At 55.3% G+C, this 27,408-nt stretch overlaps 1 protein-coding gene and 1 long non-coding RNA gene across 5 annotated transcripts in view; one reads left to right on the top strand and one right to left on the bottom strand.

Moving 5' to 3' along the window:
- Nucleotides 1–27,408, bottom strand: part of LOC133224175 (uncharacterized) — a 213,371-nt gene that overhangs the window by 65,751 nt on the left and 120,212 nt on the right. The gene's annotated exons all lie outside the window — the stretch shown is intronic.
- Nucleotides 1,000–27,406, top strand: MYH7B (myosin heavy chain 7B). 4 transcript variants are annotated; one of them, XM_061375462.1, is made up of 42 exons: nt 1,000–1,155; nt 1,828–1,931; nt 3,598–3,741; nt 3,845–4,001; nt 4,103–4,130; nt 5,082–5,178; nt 6,038–6,061; nt 7,707–7,799; nt 8,819–8,882; nt 8,992–9,090; nt 10,063–10,166; nt 10,692–10,830; nt 12,069–12,187; nt 12,324–12,473; nt 12,791–12,961; nt 13,653–13,832; nt 13,916–14,048; nt 14,539–14,615; nt 15,992–16,079; nt 16,542–16,659; nt 17,191–17,314; nt 18,060–18,196; nt 18,614–18,869; nt 19,422–19,664; nt 19,840–20,016; nt 20,344–20,489; nt 20,804–20,894; nt 21,600–21,989; nt 22,553–22,679; nt 23,106–23,224; nt 23,451–23,647; nt 23,790–24,139; nt 24,606–24,730; nt 24,969–25,084; nt 25,172–25,364; nt 25,445–25,648; nt 25,726–25,851; nt 25,960–26,130; nt 26,365–26,469; nt 26,835–26,930; nt 27,043–27,180; nt 27,298–27,406. In XM_061375462.1, the coding sequence occupies exons 1-42, from the start codon at nt 1,059–1,061 to the stop codon at nt 27,304–27,306; spliced, it is 5,826 nt and encodes a 1,941-aa protein (XP_061231446.1). In that variant the 5' UTR covers nt 1,000–1,058; the 3' UTR covers nt 27,307–27,406. The 4 variants fall into 4 exon arrangements, with proteins under 4 accessions (XP_061231446.1, XP_061231443.1, XP_061231444.1 ...); XM_061375460.1 differs by lacking the exons at nt 1,000–1,155; nt 1,828–1,931; nt 3,598–3,741; nt 5,082–5,178; nt 6,038–6,061 and having other exon boundaries at nt 3,890–4,001; XM_061375459.1 differs by lacking the exons at nt 1,000–1,155; nt 1,828–1,931; nt 3,598–3,741; ... (1 more) ...; nt 5,082–5,178; nt 6,038–6,061 and having other exon boundaries at nt 3,851–4,001.

The following is a 27,408-nucleotide window of genomic DNA, read 5'->3' on the forward strand; positions in this document are numbered from 1 at the left end:
TGGGCAGGCTGGGATTGCTGCGCTGCCTTCCCGAGCTGGAGTCTCTGCCTTTGTACTCGCCTGACAATACAGGAATAAAAATAACCAGGCTGCACTTGCAGAGAGATAAAAGCGAGGTTTGCCTTTTGTGTCTCTCCGGGCAGTGGGACAGCAGCACCAATGGAGCTGTGTGGACATGACACATGGGAATTTCTGACATATCTTTTCCCACTCTGACCTTGACAGACACAATAAAAAGGGGCTTTGCTGCACGCACTCAGCCACTCAGTCCTATCACCAAGGTTAGTAAGAAAGAGCATGTCTGTGTTGTGCGCTTGTCCTCTGCTACTAACCCGCTTCACCTCTGCAGGGTGGGTGACCCTGAGGACAGGGGCTGACTGCGGCGGTACAGGGGAGGGTGGGACAGACCTGCACCAGGAGCTCTTCTGCTAAGGGCTGTGTGCTGTGCCGAGCTCCTGGCTACCAGCAGTGGCCATGGCTGTGGTGGCTGCCATGTCCCGGAGCTCTGCTGTGTGATACTGCAGGAGATGGATATCGGAAAGCACCATCTTCTCCAAGCAGCTCTCTTGGCAATCCTATAGAAGGGGTCTTCCCAGGGATATTACCTCCAGCCTTGCTTTTATCTTCCAGCAGATCCGGGTCTGTGCAGAGGTTTTGTGCAGGGTACCAGGGCTCCAGCAGGTCTGTAGAGCTGGAATAAGCTTAGCTGAGTTTATCAAGAAAAAGGGTGTCGTTGACGATCTCTGGTGACACCTATAATGTGAATGATGGTTTTAACACCAAAGCGGTGCCGGCTCACCAAGCTGGGACTGGATAGCAGCAGAAGGGAAAGTGTTTGGTAACTGCCTTGTTATTATGGTTATTATTAGCTACTATTGTTGTTCGCTGTTGTCTCTCTAAAGTTAAAAGCTCTTTTGGTGAGCATGTTGCTCTTGGTAAGCAGCCCAGCGGCGGGCACGTTCCCCATGCACTGATTTGCTGTCCTTTCCCTCCTTGCAGCATTCAGGTGTCCTGCACTCTTCCTTCACTGCTGCCAGGTCTTCCTCCCGCCAGGCAAGATGTCTATGCTGGACATGAGCGAGTTTGGGGAGGCTGCTGAGTACCTCCGGAAGAGCTACACAGAGCAGCTGAAGCTGCAGACAATCCCCTTCGATGGTAAGACCCAGAGGCAGCTCTCGGCACAGCCCCATGTGTGTGCCCTACACCAGCCCCTTGGCCATGGCTCTCTTTGGAGACCATCCCCATCCCTTTCCCAGTGCTGCTCCTCATGGAGCAGGTGCTACAGAGCTGCCCCCACCACCCTGGAGGAAGATCTCACAAGCAGGAAAAGCAGGTTTTTAACTTTCCCCTCATTTACAGAGGTGGCCTTTGAGGGAGATGGGCTGAGGGAGGTCAAAGCCTTCTCCAGCTCCGGTTTGGAGGTGTCCGCACTGTCCCAGACACCCCACTGTACCGCAGCTTGGGCTCCAGGGACCAACTTGCTCCTCTTGGTTCAGCAAAAGAGGAGAATTTTGCTTCCTCTCACCATCCTTTTTCTATGATGGTCCCAGTGCAAGTGCACAAGAACAGCAGACTTGGGTCAGGCTAAAAGTTGATCCTGGCAAAAGAAGCAGCTGCCAAATACAAAGAAGGCAAAGAAATCCCAGCTCCTATGACCAAGAACATAGGAAGGAAGAATTGCTATTCTTCCATGTTATCTGACTGCATCTGTGTGGCTTTCAGTTGACAATGTCAAATGGTTTCCTACATTTCAACCTGGTTTGTGTCCTTTCCTTTCCTTTCTTTTCTCCACCTCTCCTCTCCTCTTATCTCTCTTTCTTTCTGCAGGAAAGAAGCGTGCTTGGATCCCGGATGAGAAAGAAGCTTATATAGAAGTGGAAATCAAAGAAAGCACTGGTGGCAAAGTCACTGTGGAAACTAAAAATAAGGAGGTAAGCAAAATACCCTTCCTTTACCAAGGGAGAGCAAGTGTGTGTGTGTGTGTGTGTGTGTGGATATATGTGACAGGCTCACGTCTGAAACTAGCTGAGCTCCTGCTGATAACGCGGTGATCAGTGGTGCCCCGAGGGGACGCGGTGTCAGGACACCGATGACCTGCCAAGAGTGGCAGTGGTTCAGCATCCCCCCATGGAGCGCTGGCTTTCGAGCACGGGTCCTGTGCGGGGCAGACCCAAGGGGACAGCCCTGGCCCAGCACAGCTCCAGGCTGTGGATGGAAAGGCTGCCCCAGCGCAGCCCTTTGCAATGCTGAACCCACTGCCTGGCTCCTCTCCGAGGTTCAGACCAGAGGTAAGGGGCCAGCTGGCCAATTCCTGCTCATTTTAGCTGGGATTTGCAGTGGATTGTGGTGCTGTTGGGAGAATAGGTGCTAGGCAAAAGGGCAGCACCAGCTATGCCTTGTGGTGAGGCTCCAGTCTGCCAGCAGCGGGAGGGAGGCAAAGCAAGGCAGGGTCAGCTGGTATTTATCAGGATAATGAGCAAACAAGGATCAGTTGATATTTGTCAATGTAATATCCAGTGCCAATAGCTGCAAATGGAATAATGAATATTCCTGTCTTGGCTAGGGGAGTCTCATGGCCCCACAACTTCATCACAGTCCAGAGACTCAGACTGGTGTAACACTGGGGAAGAAACCCAAAGACCTGCCCGGGCAGTAAATCATAGACTTTACTATTGCTACTCCTCAGCTGGTCAGAGTGGCACTGAGAAGTGCTCGTGTCTGCCAGGTTTAGAAGAAATACATGTAATTGTCTATGGAAGTGTCAAGGCTTTGAAAATATTTTTGTTTGAAACTGGGGGAAAAAAGTAATGAAATTTGCTCTCCCCAAAATAAAATTTATTGGGGAGGGGGTATACATTTTAAAAGATTATTCTGATGCTTGAAAGATCTTCAGCTTCTGTGAGCAAAGCAGATTCCAAACCTTTTGCTCTTCCCTCTTGAAACTGCCTTGCTTAACAATGTCACAGATTTCCAACATCTGAAAGTGTATCTGCTTTCCCTGGATCAGCATTTCCAGCTCTCGCTTCTAACACCTAACACCTTCTAACACCACACACTTCATACTCACCTGTAAAAAACCTCTTTGAAAGGTTTCATTTCATCTTTATTAACAAGACCATTTGTTAAATGCAGCTTCTTCCATTCAGGCCAGATTTGTAACGTGATAGCTTCCCAGCACTTGGGATTAAATAAACGCAGTTATCAGTGATGGGGTGCAGGCTTCAGCTGTTTGCCCAGATAACCAGGGACCTCTCTAAGCAATACTCCATGTTTCCCACAGGGTTTTAGGCTGTGAAGAAGGGCACAGGACAGGGGTGTTGAGCATGATGTGGGCTGACATCTTGGTGCCCCCCAGCTTGCATCCCCTCTGTTGGTCTCAGCCACAACCCATCTCCCTGGGAGAGAAGAGGTCTGGAGCTTGCCTCTCCCAACAGGGCTTTGAGGCTGGGGCTCTGCTAACCCCACCAGCCCACATGGGAGGACAGCAGGCACGGGGCAGGGCGCCCAGCATGGGGATGTCATGTCCATCCACGCAGCTGGTTAGAGGGTGCTCACCGGGGACTGGGGTCCGTCTGACCTGTCCCCCTCCTCCGGCAGACGCGGGTGGTGAAGGAGGATGAGCTGCAGCCCATGAACCCGCCCAAGTTCGACATGATCGAGGACATGGCCATGCTGACGCACCTCAACGAGGCCTCTGTGCTCTACAACCTGAAGCGCCGCTACTCCCACTGGATGATCTATGTAAGCCACTGGCACCCGGCAGACAGGGGTCACCCAGTGGGGTGGGGAGACGAAGGGGCATCAGGGCACCCCCATCCCTCACCCGCCCTCTTTCCCTTTGCAGACCTACTCGGGGCTCTTCTGTGTCACCATCAACCCCTACAAGTGGCTGCCCGTCTACACGGCACCGGTGGTGGCAGCCTACAAGGGCAAGCGGCGCACCGAGGCTCCCCCGCACATCTACTCCATCGCCGACAATGCCTACAATGACATGCTGCGCAGTAAGCCCTCGCTTTGGGCCCCCCATCCCTGGGGGTCTGGGCTCATGGGGATGGGGGTGAGGGGAGTGGCACTGTCCTAATGCCTCCTCCTTCTCTTCCAGACCGTGAAAACCAGTCCATGCTCATCACGTAAGTGCCCCTTGCTCTGCTCAGTCTGATGCTAGGTGCCTGGGCAGCACACTGTGCCCCGGGGGAGCCCCTCGGCCATGTCCCCCATCCCTTCCCACCCAACCTCACATGCAGCCACAATGTGAGGTGACAAGCAGGGTCCCCTGCACCCCAAAGCTGCCATGGGGCACCCCAACTGCCTCTGAGGAGCAAGGGGAAAGGAGAGGTGGAGGCCAAGGCCAGAGGGGGATGGTGGCAGAGGTGGCCAGAGGGGCGGTGGTGGGGGAGGAAGGTGACGTGGGAGGGTGTAGGCCAGGTTGATTTCAAGTGACATATAGATAAGGGCTATATAAAGGACTCTAAAGGACCCTATGCCGCTGCCAGGAGCCATGGACATTTTTAGCCTTGGCCATAGCCTAATTAGGAAAGGCAGGGGCTGCAGAGAGATGCTTGGCGCGTGTCCGGTGGCAGCTCTGCTCCCCCCGGGCTCTTTGTGATCTGGGATTACAATGGGAGAGCAGCTAACTATAGGGATGAGCTCAGCCAGCCCGCCGGCTGCGCCTGATGCAGGATCCACCCGGTGTGGTGGCTCCAAGACCCCCCAGCAAAGCAGAGCGTGCTGAAACCACCCGAGCGGGAGCAGCAGACCTGGGTCCTGCCTGATCCCGCACAGCTGAAGCCCCGGGGCTGGGGCTGTATGGCCGTGGTGGGGGCCAGCACCTCCTGCCATAGCTGCAGTGGGCAGCTGAGCCCCTGCGGCACCCCCAGCAGGACACAGTGAGGATGGAGCTGGGTTTCGCTCCTAAGACAAGCCCAAAAGACAAGCACACACACCCGCAGGCTGGAGGGCATTGACAGGGCCACCCCTGCTTCTCCTTCCTGGCGCGATGAGCAGGGTGGCAGGGTGTCTGTTTGAAGTTTTGCCTGTTCTTTGCCTCATGCCCTTGATCTGTGTATTTCTGTTGCTCTAAGCGGAGAATCTGGTGCTGGTAAGACTGTAAACACCAAGCGGGTCATTCAGTACTTTGCCATTGTCGCAGCCTTGGGCGACACACCGGGCAAGAAATTAGTAAGACCCTCTTTTGAAACAAGCTCGTGCTGTTTTCTTCCTTTCTTTGGTGTTTTTTTTTTCTTTCCCTTCCCTCCCCCTTTTCTTCTTTTTACTTCTTTTCTTTTTTTCTTCCCCCATCTTTTTGCATTTGGAAGCGTGTTTTGGTCTGACCCACCCAGGGCTTGGCTTTTCCTCGCCTTTTGAACAAGCAAGGCTTGAAATTACTTTGCTCAAGGGGAAATGGACTTTTTTCATGTGGCTGCTCAATCTGTGCAGCCTGGAAGAGGTGCCTTATGTACCCTCTTTATCTTCTCTTCCTCCTTTAACACCCCACAGAGCTTCTTAAGGAGTATTAAAAGAACGCAGTAAACCTGCCATTTCCCACCTTGCCTCTTTTAAGCCTTGCTTTTCATCCTTTTCTCCTTTTTTCCCCCCCTTGTTCATTTTGATCCTTTTCTACCTTGTGCTTTTCTTGCTCTTGTTTTGATTCTTGCATTTCTTTGGTGCTGGTTATTTTTGAGCTGCCTTTGCAAGTGCTTATTTCTTCTTGATACGTTGAGGCTCCAGCCTGCTTTTCCCCTGTAGAAGCAAACTAGCTGCTTTAGGTACCAGTCAAGCAATACCTCAGCATTATTTTCTTTACTCTTCTTTGGGTTTGGATTTAACCGTTCTTGCTTTTTGATGCATTTCTTTATTTTCTTGAGCTAATCTATTTAACAACTTTTTGGCATCTCTTGTAGAGTTTAATCCTCCCATTTTTCTTCTTGGACGGTTTTTTGGCACTAAATGGTCATGCCCTGCTTTTCTGACCATGCTTCTTGTGGTTCTTGCCTGCCTTTTCTGGATTGCTAAAGACCATTTTCTTTCCTTTCTCTAGGCAGCTCTTGCCACTAAAACTGGGGTAAGTGTTGTAGACTCCTAATCTTTAATGCTGAGGACAGTTCTGGTGCACCACAGAGCGATGGGGTGATGAGGAATGCCTGTGTGGGGCCTCTGCCTTGGGTCTGGGAGCAGGCACAATGTTCAGTTCTCCACTTCGCTTCCTATCTCCCACCTTCCCGTAGTTTGGAGCTATGGTGTTTCATCTCTTAGTGACTTTATACCTTCTTGGCTCCAGCCTCTCCTTCAAGGGATCACTGCTCTTCAAACACTGGTTTTAGCTGGTGGGTGGTGCTGAGGAGCAGGGGAAGAGCCTCTTTGCCATGGGCAGCTTCGTGCTTTGGCTTCAGGCCTGGACACGCCACCCTCTGCAAAGACCCAAACAGGCTCAGCCCTCCGTGTTGCAGGCAGCTCATGTCCTTCTAGGGGTGCGTTTCTGAGGTGCTTGCTTAGCTCCAAGGAAACACCTGGGCTCCTTTGGAAACCCAGCCCAGGTTCAGTCCCTGGCACTGCCAGCACCCCCAGGGCTCAGCCCGGTGTCCTCAGTTTCTCTGAGCACTGAGGGACAGCCTTTAGCTGGTGCACACTAACGGGAGGCTCATTAACACATGCGACTGCTGGAGGGCTGGAGCTGTGGGTCCAAGGCAGCCCATGGGGCAGCCCTCATTGAGTTTCACAGGCCAGACAGCTTAGATCAGGCTGGATTTAAGGATAACAGATCAGAGGCTATCCCAGAGACAAAGTGCAGTTGGTTAAAGCTGTGATTCACAGCTGCTCCCCGTCTCTTTACCTTCCACCCAGCTGGAGCTGCTGAGCTGGGGAGCAGTGGTGAGCACAGTACAGCTCCTGGTGGGCAGAGCTCAGAGCTTTCCTGTGCAGGGAAAGCCCTATGGGCTGGAATGTGTCAGAGCATGGGCATAAAGCTCTCACGAAAGATCCTGCAGGAGCCTGTGCTACCCAACTCTACTACTGTTGTCAGCCTCCACTGCCCTTTGTGTGGCTTGGCATGAGTCTCTTGCTTCTCTCCTTGAATTCTTGTCCTGCTTTGCCTGCATTAGGTGGAGGTTGTCTCTTTATCTTTGAACTGTGTGTGTGAAACATGAATGGAAAAACGAGGTTAATTCTGGGGCTTGCTCCGGCGAGCTCAGCAGATCCCATTGGCTGTGTTCCCACCACACTGTGACCCTCCTGTGCATGTTAGTGTAGGGAGTAATGGATCAAGCCTGCTTTCTGGGTCGTTTCTGCAATGTTGTGTGATTTAAACTGTCCCAGACTATGCTTGGTGGAAGAGGAAATTCCTACCAGAGTCAGAGCCTGGAATGTTTCAGACTGCTGTGGTGACAGCATGTGCTTGCTCTTGGTTTCATATGGTAGCAGAGAAAGGGGCTAAGGGCTGCTGTGTGCAGAGGGGAGAGCAGCCTGGGTCTTCAGAGTTTAGGCAAGGGGAAGCCCACAGAGAGCGTTGCTGCAAAGCCTAACGCCGCTGACCCTTAACCCAAGCTGCATTGCTTGTGAGACATGGAGATGCCTGAGGAGCAGCAGGCTCTTCTGAAGGGCAGAGCAGGCAGATGGTGCAAGGAGCCCCACTCGCTGTTTCCCTGTGTTGTTGGTAACAGATCCCCTCCGGCTGGGTAGGAACTGACGCATCCTTTGGGTTTGTTTTGCAGGGCACCCTCGAAGATCAAATCATTGAGGCTAACCCAGCCATGGAAGCTTTTGGCAATGCCAAAACCATAAGGAATGACAACTCCTCTCGTTTTGTAAGTGTCTTGAGCAAGACAGAGAGCTGAAGCGCTGTGTTTATGCAAGCTGAATGCATGCATCACTTGTGCCATTGTGTTCTCTGTGGTGTGAGCCAAAGGCACGCAGCAGGAAGGAGGCTCTGCTTCATGGTGGTATTGGACTGCTGAGGCCAGGCTGCTTCTGGTTACATCAGTGCAGTAAATGGTGTGCAGAATGAATGCCTTGGTGTCACAGCCTGTGGCTACAGAGACATCCCTTACGGGACCAAAGCCGAGGGGCAGTAAGCACAGCCTGGAGTGCTGTGTGCCCTTTCCAGGGAGCAGCATCTCTTTTGCTAAGCACAGCCTTGGTCTGCTGTGGGATGCTGTGATGCCTGCTCCTGTGCCTTGCATGGGAGACACTCCAGGGTGAGATTCTTCAGCACACCGTGGAGCAGGAGGCTGGGGCGGGCTCAGTATCACACTGCCCCACAGAACTGATCAGCTGTAAGAGTAGGTCTGTACTTAAACCTGGAGAGGGGCTTTGGACAAGGGCCTGAAGGGACAGGACAAGGGGAGGGGAGACTGAGCTGAGCTCTTAGGCAGAAGCTCTTCCCTGTGAGGGTGCTGAGGCACTGGCACAGGGTGCCCAGAGAAGCTGTGGCTGCCCCATCCCTGGCAGTGTTCAAGGCCAGGTTGAACAGAGGGGCTTGGAGCAAGCTGCTCCAGTGGAAGGGGTCCCTGCCCGTGGCAGGGGTTGGAGCTGGATGAGCTTTAAGGTCCCTAAACGAGTCTGGGATTCTGTGATGATTCTATGAGAAGGATTTCTCTGCTGTGAGTGAAATCTCTGCCTGCCTGGTGTTCAAAGCCTGGTGATGCTGATGATACAAACCAGAGAACTTCACCCACCCACCCCTCACAGAGCCCAGTATCTTTCCTGGCATCAGCAGAAGCCTAAGAAGTGGGAGATCACCAGTGCCTCGTAGTTGTCTGAGGTTTCTGGGGGCTGTTTAAGTGTGTAGCCAAGCCCAGCACTCACCTCCTGTGCATGTTTCCAGGGCAAGTTCATCCGGATCCATTTTGGCCCCTCAGGGAAGCTGGCCTCTGCAGACATTGACATCTGTGAGTAGAGCTGTGCCTGCTGCAGTGGGGAGGGATCGCGCCTCCCCATGGGTGCTGATGTGGGGTCAGCTCTGGGAATGAACCACCCCTCTGCCCTGCTCCCTTCTAGATCTTCTGGAAAAATCCAGAGTGATTTTCCAGCAGCCCAAAGAGCGGAGCTACCACATCTACTACCAGATCCTCTCTGGGAAGAAACCAGAGCTGCAAGGTAAGGCACCCGAGCCTCTTCTAGCATGGTGGCCTGGAAATGGCCAGAAAGGGCTCTGTGGTAGCTTCGGGGTCCACAGGGAAGGAGCAAACCCAGCTGTGTGCAAGTACTGCCCTCAGATGCTTTGTTAGCTGTGCAGGATCATAGGATTGGTGAATAATTTAAGGTGGAAGGGATTTCACCTACTCCAGCCTCCTGTATCCTCCCAGACAGAGAAGCCAGATCAAAGCCCCTTCTGCAACTGCCTAGGAGCAGAGGTTGTTCTGGGTCTATCTGCAGGGTGGGAGCATGCTTTGCAAAGCTGCCTCGCATAGAGTCCTTGTCATATGGTGGGTACAGCACTGACCTCAGCATGTGCAGGGTGGATTCTTACTCCTTTTGGGGTAAGGGGAAGTGCTTTGCAGCCTGCTCTGAGCTCCTTCAGCCACCCGAGTGAGGTTATGTGCTTCAGGTGGGCTTGGAAACGGCTACAGAGCTCACTCGCTGGTGTAGACACATCCTAGGACAGTCCCAGCAGACCCGAGCTTGCCCTGGGGCAGCCCTGCTCTCAGGTCCCAGGCCCCATGGAGTGCACAGAACCCTCTCCACAGTGCAGGAAGATGCTAGCACAGCCCCCCAGGGTGGTCAGCCCCTTGGCTGCAGGCTCATTGAGCTCAAGGACAAGACCTTATTAGGCAGGTCTGGAGCGCTGTGCAGAGCAGTAATCTTATCTGGTGGTCACGAGGACATGGATGGCCACTTCTAAATCAGTCTGCAGCCAAGCCATGTCCCAAGATAGCAAGCAGGAGGCACATCACAGAGGAGATGGACCCATGTGTAGACCTGCCTGGGCTTGAAGAGGGTGCTCCTCCCATCGGCTGGTGCCCTCTAGTAGTTGAGGCTGGTGAAGCCTTACCTCTTCATCTGTGCCCCTCTGCTCCAGCTTGGTCTCTGTCAGACTGGCCTCACCCTCTGCATGTCTTCCCCCAACAGATATGCTGCTGCTCTCCCTCAACCCCTATGACTACCACTTCTGCTCTCAGGGTGTAACTACTGTGGACAACATGAATGATGGCGAGGAGCTCATGGCAACAGATGTATGTGAACTTCCTTCCCATTGCACAGCGTGAAGTGGGCCTGGTGGAGAGCACAACCTCCATCTCCCATGGGGAGATGTGGGGACATGTCCTGGTTTTTCTATGTCCCTCTCTAAATTAGCTGTGTGTTCCCTCTGGTTTATTGGGACATGCCTTGAGCTTACAAAGAGCGAGCAAAGTGACTCTGATCTCCATCAACAGCCCCATCCAGGCAGAGAAGGCAGTGTAATTCCCTGCATTAGGAAGGCTCTGTAGCACATGAGCACTTCCCATGCTCCCAGGAGAAGATAAGAGAGCTCAGCCTGGAAAGCCTCCTGCTTGTGGGTGCTAGGCTAGTCCTTCTGCTTTCAGATGAGTCTGGTGGGAGCTGTTCTCACATTCAAAGTCCCACGGACAGGATTCCTCAGCTAGGTGTGCACTGGACAGAGCACCCTGCCCAGAGCCCCAGGATAGGGAGAGCATGTTAGGCGACCTCACCTCAGAGTGGTGATGTTGTTCTATCTACACTGCTTTGTCTCTCCTCAGCACGCCATGGACATCTTGGGCTTCAGCAATGATGAGAAATACGGCTCCTATAAAATAGTGGGTGCTATCATGCACTTTGGCAACATGAAGTTCAAGCAGAAGCAGCGAGAAGAGCAGGCAGAGGCTGACGGCACTGAAAGTGAGTTTGGCTCCATGCTGCCAGCTCTGCCCAGCCTGGCCTGGGCATGCAGACCCCTCAAGGACAGAGTGTGGTAACTTCCCTGGCCTGGTCAGTGGCTGTCATCCCAAGCAACCACATGGTCTGTAGGTGCACAAAGGGGTTTGTCTTTGAGCCGGCACACTTAGGCAGCCTTTTCTACAAGCAGTAGGTGGTCTCATCTGAATCAGACTTGCCTAAGTAGCACCACGGGCTCTCACCCCCCGGCTGTGCTTCACCTTGTTCAGTCTTCTGCTGCCCTTCATCTCCTCTCCTCTGGCACTGACAGTCTCCCAGAGCAGGTCATCCACAGAGCATGAGCCAGGCCATGGTCAGGACTGCAGGGACCTGCTCAAGACGCAGCCTCCTGCAGAGCAGTTAGAGTAGGATACAGTCACTGTCTAATACTTCTCCTTGTTTGTTGCCTATGAAAATCCAATACAAATCAGAGGTCTAAGAAAATGGTCAGGCTGCAAAGCAAACCTGGAAATTCAGGCACAGCTCAAGTATTTTCTACGGCTTTTGCACTGCTGCATTATGCCTGGCTCCCATATAACAGAGGAAGCTTCAAGGCAGGATGAGAAAGGGGAGCCCTATCACTTAACTGGAGGGCTCCAGCAGTCACTATACTTCAGCCGAGTGACTACCTGGGTCAGACCTTCCTGCTAACATTCATGAAGGAAGAGTTCCCCTTGCCTGAGGAATGTCAGCACAGGATTCAGCTGTTACCTGGCCATTACTGAAGATTTTGCTTTAGCAGTGATTTCCCTACAGAGGCGATTTTCCAGCTGCATCCTGCTGTTAGGAGTCTACGAAAGAGAAGAAAGAAAATCACCTCTCTTGTGGTCACTTTAAATTCGCTGTGGAAACCCAGGCTCCCACTGGAAAATGCATAGAGATTCCCAGATAAGGCTTGAAAACCTGGCAAGGTGCAGCAGGTCTGCTACAGCCATCTCCTCCAAACAGTAACTTCTCAGGCAGGAGATCAGACTTTGAAAGCATCATTGTCCTAGGTTCAGCTACTAAGAAGGAGAAAAAATGACTGGTACTGCTGAATCCAGGACAATCATACAATACCCAGGATGGGAAATCATACCAGACTCTGGAGAAGGTGGAAAAACATCTATAGTGAGCACTGAGCAGCAGGAGACCTGGGAAGTTTTAGTTATTGTCCTTTGTCCTTCCTTGCTGCCTCCTCATGCCTTTGTGCTGCTTTACAGGTGCTGACAAAGCTGCCTACCTGATGGGAATCAGCTCAGCTGACCTCATCAAGGGCTTGCTCCATCCTCGTGTGAAAGTGGGCAATGAGTACGTGACCAAAGGTCAGAACGTGGAGCAGGTGAGTTTGCCTCAGTAACCCTGAGCTCCCTGGGTCTGTCCTTGGTGTGCCAAGAGGAGCTCTCCAGCCTCTAGCTCCTACAGAGGGAGGGAGAAGGATCAGTGCTCATGGCCCGCTCTATGGTGTGCTTTGGCAGGTTGTCTATGCGGTGGGAGCCCTGGCTAAAGCCACCTATGACCGCATGTTCAAGTGGCTGGTGACTCGGATCAATAAGACCCTGGACACCAAGCTGGCCAGGCAGTTCTTCATTGGAGTACTGGACATTGCAGGCTTCGAGATCTTTGACGTGAGTTCTGCGGGCCCCCTGCAATGGGACTGGGGGAATGTTGTAGCCAGACAGCTCAGTCCCCTGGTGTTTGACAGCTCCTTCTCCTCCAAGAAACTGCCTTGACAGGGAAATGAGCTCTTGTCTGGATTAGTCCGTCTGGAGCTAACAGGCAGCTCACACTGCTGTGGGCACATCTCCAGTGATCCCTGGCTACTTGCTCCGGTAGCGGTCCAGCTGAGCCTAGCAGAGATCACTCCTCACACCCAGACAAAACAGAAGAGTGAAGCCCTTCATGTCTGGGCTCCTTCTAACGCAGAATTGTTTTCTTCTGGCAGTTCAACAGCTTTGAGCAGCTCTGCATCAACTTCACCAATGAGAAGCTGCAGCAGTTCTTCAACCACCACATGTTTGTCCTGGAGCAAGAAGAATATAAGAAGGAAGGCATCGAATGGGTCTTCATTGACTTTGGCCTGGACCTGCAGGCTTGCATTGACCTGATTGAGAAGGTAAAGCATGAGCCAGGGCATGGGAATGGTACTTCTGGTAGGTGGCTTGTTTGCAAAGACTGGAGGTGCTCTGCTACCAGAGATGGAATGATCCCCCCGCAGTGAGTGGGAAGTGCCCAGCTTTGTTTTCCCCACACTTACCCAGAGCCTGCAGCCCAATGAGTCCCTTTGGCACAAATCTTGACTTTCTGAAACCACAGACATTCTGTTCCTGCCCACTGGTGAGCCACAAAACCTGGGGCAGCCTTTCCCTCCAGAGAACATCGATCTCTGCCTCCTTTTCCTACCCAGTTGCTGCCCCTCAAAGCCTCCTACTAAGTACTTGCTGATTAAGAGCAGCTTGTACAAAAGGTTTCCACCACCTCATGGTGGAAACTCACCTCTTTCAGTGGGAAGGAGCTCACCTATCAGGATACTGGAGAGGATCTCCCCTTCCCACAGCCTGATGGACCTGGACAAGCCTCCAGGTCTTGCAGGCTTGGCCGGTCCCACTCTGACTGGTTGGAGGTCAGATGCAGCCTGGAATACACCAGTGATAGCTTGTCCCATAGTCAGTGTCTTGCACCATTTGCCTGTAAGAGGATGAGGTCTCCCACATCAAGCTCTGCTCAGTGGCACAGGGAACCCCCATTCTGGAATGGGCTACGGCAAGGCTGAGCTCAGACCTCTTCATACCACCTTTCCCCTGCAGCCATTGGGAATCCTGTCCATCCTCGAAGAGGAGTGCATGTTCCCAAAAGCCTCCGACATGTCCTTCAAAGCTAAGCTCTATGACAACCACCTGGGGAAGTCGCCCAACTTCCAGAAGCCCCGGCCGGATAAAAAGAGGAAGTATGAGGCGCACTTTGAGCTGGTGCACTACGCTGGTGTGGTACGTCCTGGGCACCCTCCACAGCACCCACACCATCCCCTTGGAGCACCGACCTTACCTTTGCCTCTTCTCTCTGCTCAAAGGTGCCGTACAACATCGTTGGGTGGCTGGACAAGAACAAGGACCCCCTGAATGAGACAGTGGTGTCTGTCTTCCAAAAGTCCCAAAACAAGCTCCTGGCTTCCCTCTATGAGAACTATGTGGGCTCATCTTCAGGTGAGGAGCAACCTCATCTGTTTCTTGACCTTGAGTTCCCCTCCCTTTGCAGCAAAGCCTCCTCACCCTCACACCCTGTTGGTGTAGTATTCCTGCACCTAGCAGCCCGGGCAAGGGGAAGAGCCACACTGACCCCTTAAAACCTCTCTGACCTGGGTAGGTGGGTGCTCTGGCCATGCAGTGCTGGCCTAGGGGCTTTAGAGGGGGGTTAGGACCACGCTGAGCTTGTGTGGTGCTTAAAGAACTGTCCTGGTGGCCCTGCGTGACCTGAGATGCGTGAAGGGGTCTGTTGTTGTCAAGATCTGAGGAGCAGCACCCAGAGTTTGGTACTGCGGGAGATGTTTCTGCTCTATGGCTTTGCTCTGCAGCAGGGCACTACTAGAGAGAACAGGGGCTGTGAGTGTTTCGAGGGTGTTTGGGAGTGCTCCTGCATCCTCCAAGCCAAGCAGATGTTGTGCTGATGTAATGAATCAATATTTCAACCCAACAGAGGAACCTCACAAGCCAGGGACCAAGGAGAAACGTAAAAAGGCAGCTTCTTTCCAAACAGTGTCTCAGCTGCACAAGGTAAGAGCCAGCCCCTCATCCGAGGCCATAGGGAAGCATGCTCAGTGCCCCACTGTCATCCCACTCCCCTGCCAAGACTCTGGGGTATCTTGCACCTGAGGGACCGCCAGAGCTCCTGCAGGAGCCAAAGCTCCTGACACCCTCTTGTCTGTGCGCAAGGGGCCGGTGCCTGGCAGAGCCCCAGCCCTGTCCCCATGCCGTAGGGAAGGACGCGGGGCTCCAGGCTGGGACAGCGATGGTTCCCTTTGGCTTGTGCTGCTTCCGCCCGGCTGACGCTTGCGCTGCTCACAGCTCCTTCGCCTTTGAGAGAGCGGCAGTTAAGACTTGTAGTGATGTTTAGGTGATGTATTACATGAACATCACTTTAAGTCTGTGCTACTTCTCTCCTCATTCTGGTCAGCGGGAAGGACAGCCTTTGGGCAGAAGAAAATGGAGGAGGAACTTGCAGGTCTCTGAGCAGGCAGCTCGGGGCTGTCCTGTGCAGGGAGGTGACCTGAGCTCTTCCACAGCTCAGGGTGACACCCCGTGCTCACCACAGAAGTTATTTGTCCACCCCAGAGTTTAAGCCACTGGAAAACAGCACAGAGGGGGGTGTGAGCCCAAAGCTGGGTCCTGCCGTGACAGCCCTGTGCTGACAGGGTGCTCGCAGAGGGCAGTGCTGCTGTCAGAGCCCCCGCAGGAACATGAGTGACTTCATTCCTCCTGGACAAGTCACAGGCCTTGGGGAGAGGTGTTTGTGGCAAGGGGTTGCCCTGTGGTGAGGTGGAGCTGAGGAAGGTGTTCCTGGGCAGGCTGAGCCTGTACGAGCAGGGGAAGGCAGCCTGCAAAGATCGAGGGTGCAGATGCCTTTCCCATAGGAAAAAGCAGGGCCATGTCTTGGGTTGAGCCCTGCCTTGGACAGGAAAGGAGGCCCAGGCTGGGCTGGCAGGGCGCTCTGTCATGGCCAAAGGGTATGGGAAGCACTGTGGAAGTGCAGGGGAAATCTGATGAGCTGAGGACTGCAGGCAGTGTGGATGCTAGCACTAGATCAGGAGGATGCTGAGCACAGAGCTGTTTACCAGGATAGGCTCAGTGCTGTGCTCCTGGCTGTCCCCTGCAGCAAACCTTTACCTGCAAACACTTGAGAAGCACCCAGTCCCCTCTGCCATTGCTCCCACACTGGCAGAAGGCAGTGGTCCTGCTTGCAGGGCTGGGGTGTCCAGTTGGCAGGATAGCACAGGGATTAGGAAGAATTCCCTATTTCCCATGAAGAGTGGTAGAGGGCTCTCAGCGTCTGCTCTGTCCCTGCCTGTGGGGGGAAGGAAGGGGCTGCAGAGATGTGCTGTAGGGGAGCAGAGGTGTCACCCTGTGCCTCATCCCCTGTCTCTGTGCCACAGGAGAACCTCAACAAGCTGATGACCAACCTGCGCTCTACGCAGCCCCACTTTGTCCGCTGCATCATCCCCAACGAGACAAAGACCCCAGGTATGTGTGGGCTGAGACAGCACCCAGGGCATTCCCTTGAGTGACATCCACACGTGGGAGCTGGCAGGACTCTGGCATCCACCTTCTCTCCAACCCTTGCCTTGCAGCAGTTCTGCTGCCACTCACACCAAGCCCCATCTCAGTGTGGAAACCCCTGTGACCCACACCAGCCTCCTCTACTGGGGAGAATGAGTTCTGCCAGGCTCCCATTTTGGCTGTGCATTGATGGTTGGGCTGCCTTGTGTATGACAGCAGGCACAGCAGAGTCTTTCAGGCTCACTGACTTCCACCAGTTGGGCCCAGGCTGCAGCACTCATGCTCAGCATAGGCCTGCAGGATGGGTTAACACCCGCATTCAAAACCATGGGCAATTTCACTTCCAGGGTTCAGACCCACGCTGCAGCTCTGTTTCCTCTGTCCTCCTGGGCTGAGTGTGTGCTCCACCTCTGTTCTCCCCCACAGGAGCCATGGATGCCTTCCTGGTGCTGCACCAGCTGCGCTGTAACGGTGTCCTTGAAGGCATCCGCATCTGCCGTAAAGGCTTCCCCAACAGGATCCTCTACGCAGACTTCAAGCAGCGGTAACTCTCTCCTCTTCCTTGCCATCAGCCCACACATGTTCCAGGGGAGACAGACGTGCCCTGGCTCTGACCTGCTCCCCTGCAGGCGTGGGGCTGGTCTGAGCCACAACCACGCTCCCAGTGCATGTGTGGGATAGCCCTGCTGCTGCTCTGTGCTGCCAGAGATGATGAGACTGGTGATGTTTGCAGTGCAGGGCTGGTACAGGGAGATGGTGGCAAGGCTCAGCTCCATTTCTCTCTGCCCTTGGGATCCTTACTGCTCTGTAGTTGGCCCCATCCAACCAGTGGCCTCTTCTGCAGTCTTCCTTGTGTTCAGGGACTAAGATCTGGCAGGGTTCCCTGGTGTCTCTCTGCACAAGAGCCCATTCAGCGCCCTGGAGCAACTGGTTCATACATGAGTCCAGCCTGTGCAGCAGCACTGTCTAGAAGTACTAGAGGGAATTGGCATGACTGTGGTACAGGGATGATGATAGAACCATGGACTCCGTTCTGGAGTTCTCCTGAATGTCCTCCTCTGCTTTGTCCCTGCAGCTACCGTATCCTGAATCCAACAGCCATTCCAGATGACAAGTTTGTGGACAGCAGAAAGGCCACAGAGAAGCTGCTGAGCTCCCTGGAACTGGACCACTCGCAGTACAAGTTCGGTCATACCAAGGTGAGAGCAGGCAGCTGGTCCAGGGACGCTGTCCCTCCTGTCTCTGCAGACCCAGCGTGCTCCCTGTGTCCAGCTTGCTCTCTACCTGGCCACAGCCCTGCTGGAGCCCTGTGCTCTGCAGGTTGTGTGTGGCCCTTGAAGGGGCTGAGAAGGGCATTGGAATCCTAGAACCACAGACTGGTTTGGGTTGGAAAGCACCTCAAGATCACCTATTTCCAGCCCCCTGCCATGGGCAGGGACGCCTCACACTAGACCATGACACCCAAGGCTCTGTCCAGCCTGGCCTTGAACACTGCCAGGAATGGAGCATTTACCACTTCTCTGGGCACCCTGTGCCAGCTCCTCAGCACCCTCACAGCAAAGAACTTCTGCCTAATATCTAACCTGAACTTCCCCTGTTTAAGTTTGAACCCATCACCCCTTGTCCTATCACTACAGTCCCTGATGAAGATGCAGGCTGGGAAGAAACAGGTCTGAACAGAACATCTCTGCTGCCTAAGCTCATACCACCCAACGCAGCAGCTTGTGTCCACTCAGGGCAGGGAGCTCTGGTGTCCCCTTGTGCCTTGTGTAGGTGCTCCTCCAACCAGTGCAGTGCAGGGAGGGCACTGACCCTACAGTGTGCAGCCCTCACTGCTCTGTGTGCCCCTGCTTTGGCCACAGGTCAGCTCTGCCTTGTGGGTGATGTTCCCCCCGAGCCCGCTGCCCTCTCTGCTCTGACTCTGCTCTCCCTCTGATCCTGCAGGTGTTTTTCAAGGCTGGTTTGCTGGGCTTGCTGGAGGAGATGCGGGATGAGCGTCTGGCCAAGATCCTGACCATGCTGCAGGCCAGAATCCGCGGGCACCTCATGCGCATCGAGTATCAGAAGATCATCAGCAGGAGGTAGAGCTGGGGGTGAAGGCAGAGGCAGAACGTTGTGCGTCTCCCTCTTCTTTTGCACATTGGAGTGGGTTTGGGGCAGTGGTTGAGTAAAGCCCTGTCATAAAGGGCTGGAGGCAGATCTGTGAGAGGTCAGGCATGGGCTTGGTAGGGAGGCTCCGTATTTCTGGGTGGGGAAAGCCTTTGGTTTCTCCTGGAAGATTCAGAGGGATGCAGAGTGAAGAGACCTGAAGCCAGCCCACACCACTCATCCCATTAGGGCCTTTATGTGTGCAGACAACATGCCATTCATTCAGCATACTTCCATACTGGTGGAGAATAGAGCCATGTCCAAGCCTGCAAAAGCCTGGTCTCTATTGCAGTGGGGATGGGATGTGGGAAAGATACACCCATGATGATGCTCTCCTTGTGTCCCTCCAGGGAAGCCCTCTATACCATCCAGTGGAACATCCGGGCCTTCAATGCTGTCAAGAACTGGTCCTGGATGAAGCTGTTCTTCAAGATCAAGCCTCTGCTCAAGTCTGCTCAGACTGAGAAGGAAATGTCCAACCTGAAGGAGGAGTTCCAGAAGCTGAAGGAGGCTCTGGAGAAGTCTGAGGCTAAGAGGAAGGAGCTGGAAGAGAAACAGGTCTCCATGATCCAGGAGAAGAATGATCTGACTCTCCAGCTGCAGGCAGTGAGTGCCTCACTCCCTCTATGGAAGTCTAAAGATAATGCAGGGTCCATGGGTAGGAGAAGCAGCGGAGCATGCTAGATCCCTCCTCCAGCCTCTTGCAGTTTGAGACCCCTTGTTGCCACAATCTGTTTGAAATGCAGTATTAGACTTGGTGCAAACCTGAAGCATCATCACAGACTTGCCATCTTAGAGCTGCCGCAGGGATTTGTGCTCCCCTGGCTTGGGAAGGGTGGTCTCACCAGGAGCATGGGGAGATGACAGTGTTTGCTGACTGGCTGTGGCTGATCTGTGCTGTTCTTGTTCCAGGAAGTGTCTTTCCAGTGTTTCCATCCTCTGGAAAGATTCAGTTGCTGTTAGCTCTTCGGCCATGCTTAGCGTCAGTGGTTGTCCCATAGGCCTTGCAAACACAGCTGTCTGGTTTTGTCCATCTGAGCAACTCAGGCTTGCTCTACCCCTTCCACAAGGAGAGCTTCAGCTGTGGCCAGGGTAGCATGGCTGAGAGCCTGCTCCTGGGGCAGTGGGTGAGCACTGCCTCTCCTGTGCTTGTCCCAGGAGCAAGACAACCTGGCAGATGCAGAGGAGCGCTGTGACCTGCTGATCAAGTCCAAGATCCAGCTGGAGGCCAAGGTGAAGGAGCTGACAGAGCGCCTGGAGGATGAGGAGGAGATGAACTCAGACCTCACCGCCAAGAAGCGCAAGCTGGAGGATGAGTGCGCAGAGCTGAAGAAGGACATTGATGACCTGGAGATCACACTGGCCAAGGTGGAGAAGGAGAAGCATGCCACAGAGAACAAGGTAAGAAACCCTCCCTGAGAACACAGCCTCATTGCCCTGGGGCCTCAAAGCTTGTGGAGGCACCAAAGAGAACCAACAGGGACAAGGTTGCTGGCTTGTGGGATCCTTTCATGGGTATTAGCAAAGCATCCCTCTCCCTGAGAAGATGTGCTCAGTTGTTGACTCCCTGTTCTAGGTGAAAAACCTGATTGAAGAGATGGCTGCTCTGGATGAGATCATTGCCAAGCTGACAAAGGAGAAGAAAGCACTGCAAGAGGCCCATCAGCAGGCCCTGGATGACCTGCAGGCTGAGGAAGACAAAGTCAACACACTAACAAAAGCCAAGGTCAAGCTGGAACAGCAAGTGGATGATGTGAGTCATAGATAGTGAAGTGAGAGAGGTTTGAGTCACACCTCCAGGTTGTCCCTGATGGGATCTGGAGGGTGGGATCATTATCAGATCCCCATTTAATATGGCCAGTTGATAAACAATCCCATTGGCAAACTGCCCCTGGACCAAGAGGTGATCCAGAGTACCTCACTGAGAGCAGTTCTGGGCTGAGAGAATGGGACTGGACACCAAGCAGGAAACAGCTCTGGCTCTCAGGGCTGGATGAAGTCCCCATAGCAATGGATATGGGGAAGGTTGGGGCTGCAAAGGACCCTTTCCCTCTCTACCCTGTTGCCCTTCATTCTCCAGCTGGAAAGCTCTCTTGAACAAGAGAAGAAAGTCCGCATGGACCTGGAAAGAGCAAAGAGGAAACTTGAAGGAGACCTGAAGTTGACCCAGGAGTCTGTAATGGATCTGGAGAATGACAAACAGCAGCTGGAGGAGAAACTCAAAAAGTGAGTGTGTGATCTGTGCCTGGCCTCTTGCTGACTCTGCCAGGCCAGGGCCCACCTCTAGATCAAGTGGACCTGTGGCCTCTGCAGGAGGTGCTGGGATGGGGCTTTGAACGTGCCAGTTTGGCCACTCCAATGCTCGCTTATAGTCCATGAGCTGCTTCTTACGCCTGCGGTCCCTTTCCTATGGGGATTTGTTTGTCCTCTGGAGCTGGGTGTTACACTACAGGGAACAGCCTTCCTCCAGCTTCAGGAGCCAGATGTCCTTGGGAGGACAGTGTTTGCCTGACCATGCACTCTGCCTTCTTTCTGTACAGGAAAGACTTTGAAATGAGTCAGCTGAATTCAAGGATTGAAGATGGGCAAGTGACTGAGGCCCAGCTGCAGAAGAAGATCAAGGAGCTCCAGGTATGGTGGGCAGAACTGTTCTCACAGCCTAGGAGTCCTCAATTTCCATCATGTGTAATGTGATGGGGAATCTGTATGGGCCAGACCCTCTCTGAACACATCTCCTAGGCAGAAGAGTGATGAAAAAAACAAACCCTCAGCTAAAATATGGTAGGCTGAAAAGAAGTTCATGAAAGAGTGAACTATTGAGGTGAATGCTAGCACCAGCACAAGGAACAGCTTCTAGGATGTAGTTCTCTGTCCAGATTAAAACCTTAAATCCAGTTCCCAAACTCCGAACTTGTAAGTTTGGCTTCTTCCTATCAGACAGGCCTCACATTAAAGCATGGAGGTTCCCACTGAAAAGAAGCAAGTATCAGCCTGAATGCTGATGTCAGTGTATAGAGGAGACCAGGAGCTCTGCAAACACTCAGTCATGCCTGCTTCAGAGAACCCCAGCTGAGCCCAGGCCTTTGCTCCAGACTGGTGGCTGCTTGTTCCCCAGCAGCAGAGGAGACACCTTGCTCCAATGTGGAGGGCAAAGATGCTGATGACACCTGGTGCTTGGAGCATCTGCCGTATTAGCCCTTGTCCTGTCAGGACAGTCCCCCCTCTCCAGCACCCTTGTAGGCCCCCTTAGGGGATGTCTGCCCGTGCCAGGGGTTGGAACTGGATGTTCTGAAGGTCCTTCCCAGCCCGCACCATTCCATGGCTCTGTCTCTGCAGGCCCGCATTGAGGAGCTGGAGGAGGAGCTGGAGGCCGAGCGCGCTGCCAGAGCCAAGGTGGAGAAGCAGCGGGCGGAAGTGTCCCGGGAGCTGGAGGAGCTGAGCGAGCGGCTGGAGGAGGCCGGCGGCGCCACGGCCACGCAGCTGGAGATGAACAAGAAGCGGGAAGCGGAGTTCCTGAAGCTGCGGCGGGACCTGGAGGAGGCGACGCTGCAGCACGAGTCCACGGCCGCTGCCCTGCGCAAGAAGCACGCGGACAGCGTGGCCGAGCTGGGCGAGCAGATCGACAACCTGCAGCGCGTCAAGCAGAAGCTGGAGAAGGAGAAGAGCGAGTTGAAGATGGAGGTGGATGACCTGTCCTCCAACATCGAGTACCTCACCAAGAACAAGGTGGGCGCTGCTTCTCTGCAGGGCAGTGAACATCAGGGCAGCTGGTGTGTTCAGCACAGCCGTGCCCGTGGGATGTTGCCCTAGGTAGCTCTTTGCCATGGCCAGGTCACAGACTCATAGAACCCCAGACTGGTTTGTGTTGGAAGGGACCTTAAAGCTCATCCAGCTCCACCCCCTGCCACGGGCAGGGACCCCTTCCACTGGAGCAGCTTGCTCCAAGCCCCTGTGTCCAACCTGGCCTTGAACACTGCCAGGGATGGGGCAGCCACAGCTTCTCTGGGCACCCTGTGCCAGCGCCTCAGCACCCTCACAGGGAAGAGCTTCTGCCTGAGAGCTCATCTCAGTCTCCCCTCTGGCAGGTTCAAGCCATTCCCCTTGGCCTGTCCCTAGAGGCCCTTGTCCCAAGCCCCTCTCCAGTTTTCCTGCAGCCCCTTTAGTCCCCCTTTTCCACTGAGTATAGCTTGTCCCTGTTTCCCTATGGCAATGTTTGCAAGTCCCTTTGGGGAGGATGGTGCTCTGTGGCCAGGGCTGGGTCTCACACAGGCTCTGCTTGGGGCACGCAGGCCAATGCTGAGAAGCTGTGTCGCACCTATGAGGACCAGCTCAACGAGGCCAAGTCCAAAGTGGACGAGCTGCAGCGGCAGCTCAACGATGTGAGCGCACAGCGGGGCAGGCTGCAGACCGAGAACGGTGCGTGACAGGGGACATCTGGCTGCCCCGGGGCACTGGGACATGCGGGACGAGGTGCAGCCAGGCAGAGTGTCCCCCTTCTCCCACGGCCAAAAGGGAAACAGCAGGAGCTCCATCTGGAGCGCAGCGGGGTGGGATGTCTGTGTTATGCCTCCACTCAGGCCTTGGAAAACTGCTGTATAACTTGACTATAGGCCAAGGAAAAGAACCTCTGTGGTGATGGTGGTTGTGCTGGGGGATGTTTTATGAGCTCTAGCATCAACAGGAGGGATTTCCCTTCACTTTGCCTTCAGCTGCTTGGCTGGGTGGGGATGCTGCTGGAGGTCTCCATGCAGCTGAAGGCCACAGGGTCTGCAGGAGTGTGAGCTAACGCAGGCTGCAGCCCTTCAGCCCCAAAGTAGCTGTTTTGGCTGTGTTTGTCCCCAGGGGAGCTCAGTAGGCTGCTGGAGGAGAAGGAGTCCTTCATCAATCAGCTGAGCCGTGGCAAGACCTCATTCACACAGAACATTGAGGAACTCAAGAGGCAGCTGGATGAAGAGACCAAGGTGAGGCTCCTATGGCTGCTCTCTGCATGGCACAGATCTCAGGGAATCGGCCATGTGTTCCACGTGCCCCATGGAGTGGGGAGTTGGGACATTCCCTGCACACAGGAGCCCCAAGGGCAGCTTCTTAACCTGGGAAAAACTGGAGCCTTCTGCTGCCCCCAGCCCCGGTGCTGTGGCTGGTGTCCTGGGGCCAGCGGCTCCTCTCATCAGCTCTTCCTTTCCTCAGAGCAAGAACGCGCTGGCCCATGCCCTGCAAGCGTCCAGGCATGATTGTGACCTCCTGCGGGAGCAGTACGAGGAGGAGGTGGAGGCCAAGAGCGAGCTCCAGAGGAACTTGTCCAAGGCCAATGCAGAAGTGGCCCAGTGGAGAACCAAGTACGAGACGGATGCCATCCAACGGACGGAGGAGCTGGAGGAAGCCAAGTAAGTCTGATGGTGGACGTGGGTTCCTTGCGGGTGGCAGGTTTCCATTCGGTGATGGGCTGAGGCTGTTTGGGCAGGCTGTGGGGGCAGTGTGGTGGGATGACATGGGCCAAGAGCACTCCCCCCTCGCTGCCATCGGCAGGAAGAAGCTGGCCACCCGGCTGCAGGAGGCAGAGGAGGCGGTGGAGGCCGCCCATGCCAAGTGCTCCTCGCTGGAGAAGACCAAGCATCGGCTGCAGACGGAGATCGAGGACCTCTCGGTGGACCTGGAACGCGCCAACTCGGCCTGCGCTGCCCTGGACAAGAAGCAGCGTAACTTCGACAGGATCCTGGCCGAGTGGAAGCAGAAGTACGAGGAGACCCAGGCAGAGCTGGAGGCGTCGCAGAAGGAGTCGCGCAGCCTGAGCACGGAGCTCTTCAAGCTCAAGAATGCCTATGAGGAGTCCCTGGACAACCTGGAGACCCTCAAGAGGGAGAACAAGAACCTGCAGGGTAGGACTGGGCTCAAGCTCTCCCCTTGAACTCCTTGCCCAGGCTCCTGCTCTCATGGGGTCCCCTGTCCTCAGCCATGTGGTGGGATGGGGGCTCCCTGTAGGCAGGGATCAGACCTCGCTGCTCAGCCAAGACAAGGAATGCAGCAGCCCAGCCAGGAAGCCACCCTTGTTCTGTCCTCGTGCTGAGCACTATGGGCAGGAAGGCAGCACCACTTGACCCTTGTTAGCCAATGGTGCATGGCAGGCAGAGCCATGACCCTGGTTTGGGGGTGTTGCAGTGGACAAGCAGGTCTCCATGTGTCCATAGTGCCCTTCCCATGCCCTCTCCTTCACCCAGACTGCATCAACGGCCCCAAGCACAACGCAGCTGCTCTCTAAGGGCTGGGGGTCATCAGCCAGCCTGGGCAGGAGGATGGGGATGTCTCACTCTCCTTCCTGACCAAACACCCTTGCACCCCTGCCAGAGGAGATTGCTGACCTGACCGACCAGATCAGCATGAGCGGGAAAACCATCCATGAGCTGGAGAAGCTGAAGAAGGCCCTGGAGAGTGAGAAGAGCGATATCCAGGCAGCGCTGGAGGAGGCTGAGGTGGGTCCTTGTTTCCTACTGGTGCTTGCCCCTCAAGGGCAGCAGCTTACACCAAGGTGACAGGGCTGAGCTGAGCTGCGGCCCCTGGGCTCATGGGGCTCATGCAGCCACAGCAAGGCACTGGGGTGGCTCCCCCTGCTCCCCGTAGCGCTGGGGTGGGGACAAGGCCAGGCTGGGGCAGGTGGCTGATGGAGCACCCCCAGGGGCCACCTTCCCATGGCCACCGCTGTCTCTACAGGGGGCCCTGGAGCACGAGGAGAGCAAGACTCTGCGCATCCAGCTGGAGCTGAACCAGATCAAGGCTGATGTGGACAGGAAGCTGGCGGAGAAGGACGAGGAGTTTGAGAACCTGAGGTGTGTGCAGAGGGGCCGGGCTGGGCCATCGCTGGCTCCGTGGCCCTGGCTCTGTCAGGGATGGGGCTGATGCATCATCTCCCGCAGGCGCAACCACCAGCGCGCCATGGACTCCATGCAGGCCACGCTGGATGCAGAGGCACGGGCCAAGAACGAGGCAGTGCGGCTGAGGAAGAAGATGGAGGGAGACCTGAACGAGATGGAGATCCAGCTAAGCCACGCCAACCGCCAGGCCGCCGAGTTCCAGAAGCTGGTCCGGCAGCTCCAGGCCCAGATCAAGGTTGGGTGATGGTGGTGGGACCAGCTCGGGGCTGTCCCTGCTGCCAGCCCCGCGCCCGCTGAGCCCGCGGTGCCCTGCAGGACCTGCAGATCGAGCTGGATGACACCCAGCGCCACAACGATGACCTGAAGGAGCAGGCGGCCGCCCTGGAGCGCCGCAACAACTTGCTGCTGGCCGAGGTGGAGGAGCTGCGGGCGGCACTGGAGCAGGCGGAGCGGAGCAGGAAGCTGGCGGAGCAGGAGCTGCTGGAGGCCACTGAGAGGGTCAACCTGCTCCATTCCCAGGTGAGGGACCAACGGGTCCTGCGTCTCTGCTGGCACTGGAACAGGGCCGTGGTGAACTGAGCCTGCTCTGCCTGCAGAACACGGGCCTGATCAACCAGAAGAAGAAGCTGGAAGCAGACATCTCGCAGCTGAGCAGTGAGGTGGAGGACGCAGTGCAGGAGTGCCGCAATGCTGAGGACAAGGCAAAGAAGGCCATCACAGATGTAAGAGCGGTGGGGCTGGCGGGTGGCAGGAGAGGGGAAGGTCTCAGAACGTCTTCATTGAGCCCCCAGGGCTGCCTGGGCTTGTGGTGATGCCTCTTGGCCTTGCAGGCTGCCATGATGGCAGAGGAGCTGAAGAAGGAGCAGGACACGAGCGCGCACCTCGAGCGGATGAAGAAGAACATGGAGCAGACCATCAAGGACCTGCAGATGCGCCTGGATGAAGCAGAGCAGATTGCTCTCAAGGGGGGCAAGAAGCAGATCCAGAAGCTGGAGGCCAGGGTGAGAAGGCAGGGGCAGACCCCTCATGGTGCATCAGGCTCTGCAGGGCCCCAGCACTGCTTCATCCTGGAGCCAGGCTGTACACATGGGATCCATGGGCAGTGAGGGATGGTCCCTGAGGACCTGAAAGCCTTTCCTAGGGGTGGTTTAGTCTCAGCTGTGGCTTCTCTGAACTGGGAAGGTGTCTTGGCCTCATCTGGGGCTGGGGCTGAGCTGGCCTCTATCCGCCTGCAGGTGCGGGAGCTGGAGGGAGAGCTGGATACAGAGCAGAAGAAGATGGCTGAGGCCCAGAAGGGCATCCGCAAGTACGAGCGGAGGATCAAGGAGCTGAGCTACCAGGTACAGCAGCACCGGTCCCAGCTCCAGCCTGCAGGACCCAGCTCAACACTCCCTGTGCTCAGCCTCTGCCGTTACCCCAGTCCCCACCTTGTCCTGGGCTCTGTGCAGGGCAAAGGGGCAGGACAGGCTGTGGCCACAGCAACCACCCCCTGCCCATGGGCCAGCACCTCCTGAGCTGGGTGCTGAAGCACAAAGGGGTCTGGACATACACACACATGGCAAATGGGGAACAGACCCTGGTGCTCTGTGTGTGTGTGTGTGAGGGGCCCTGGAACCACTGGGACTGTTGGCTGAAGGTGTGGGGCCGCTGGACCCCGAGTTGGGGTTGGTTTTGGGTCCTGCTAACAGAGCTGGGGCACTTGCAGGCTGAGGAAGACCGGAAGAACCTGGCACGGATGCAGGACCTCATTGACAAGCTGCAGAGCAAGGTCAAGAGCTACAAGCGCCAGTTCGAGGAGGCGGTAAGTGCCGGTCCCCACCGCTGCTGCTGTCCTGGGGCAGAGCACCCCGAGATGGCTGCAGGATGGAGGGGGGGCCATGAGGCTGATGCGGTGCCCATACCCCCCCATGCAGGAGCAGCAGGCCAACTCCAACCTGGTGAAGTACCGCAAGGTGCAGCACGAGCTGGACGATGCCGAGGAGCGGGCGGACATCGCCGAGACGCAGGTCAACAAACTGCGCGCCCGCACCAGGGAGGTCATCGCCTCCAAGGTAAGGCCACCAGCATGGGGACAGGGCTGCAGCACCCGTGCAGCACAGCCCATGGCCCTGTCTTGCCCCGCACCACGTCCGGGCTCTCACCAAAGCTTTGCTGTGGTTCTTCCCCAGCACGAGTAGCAGGCACCGGTGCCTGCCCTGCCCCGCTGCCCGCTGTAGGTTGGAGCTGAACGGCTGCTGCCAGCTTTGCACTGTGTGAATAAACGTAGATGTGCCAGGACG

The sequence above is a fragment of the Neopsephotus bourkii genome, unplaced genomic scaffold (genome assembly GCF_033783945.1).
Source record: "Neopsephotus bourkii isolate Nb327-2 ecotype Australia unplaced genomic scaffold, CSIRO-AGI_Nbou_v1 NB_1663, whole genome shotgun sequence".
Lineage (NCBI taxonomy): Eukaryota > Metazoa > Chordata > Aves > Psittaciformes > Psittacidae > Neopsephotus > Neopsephotus bourkii.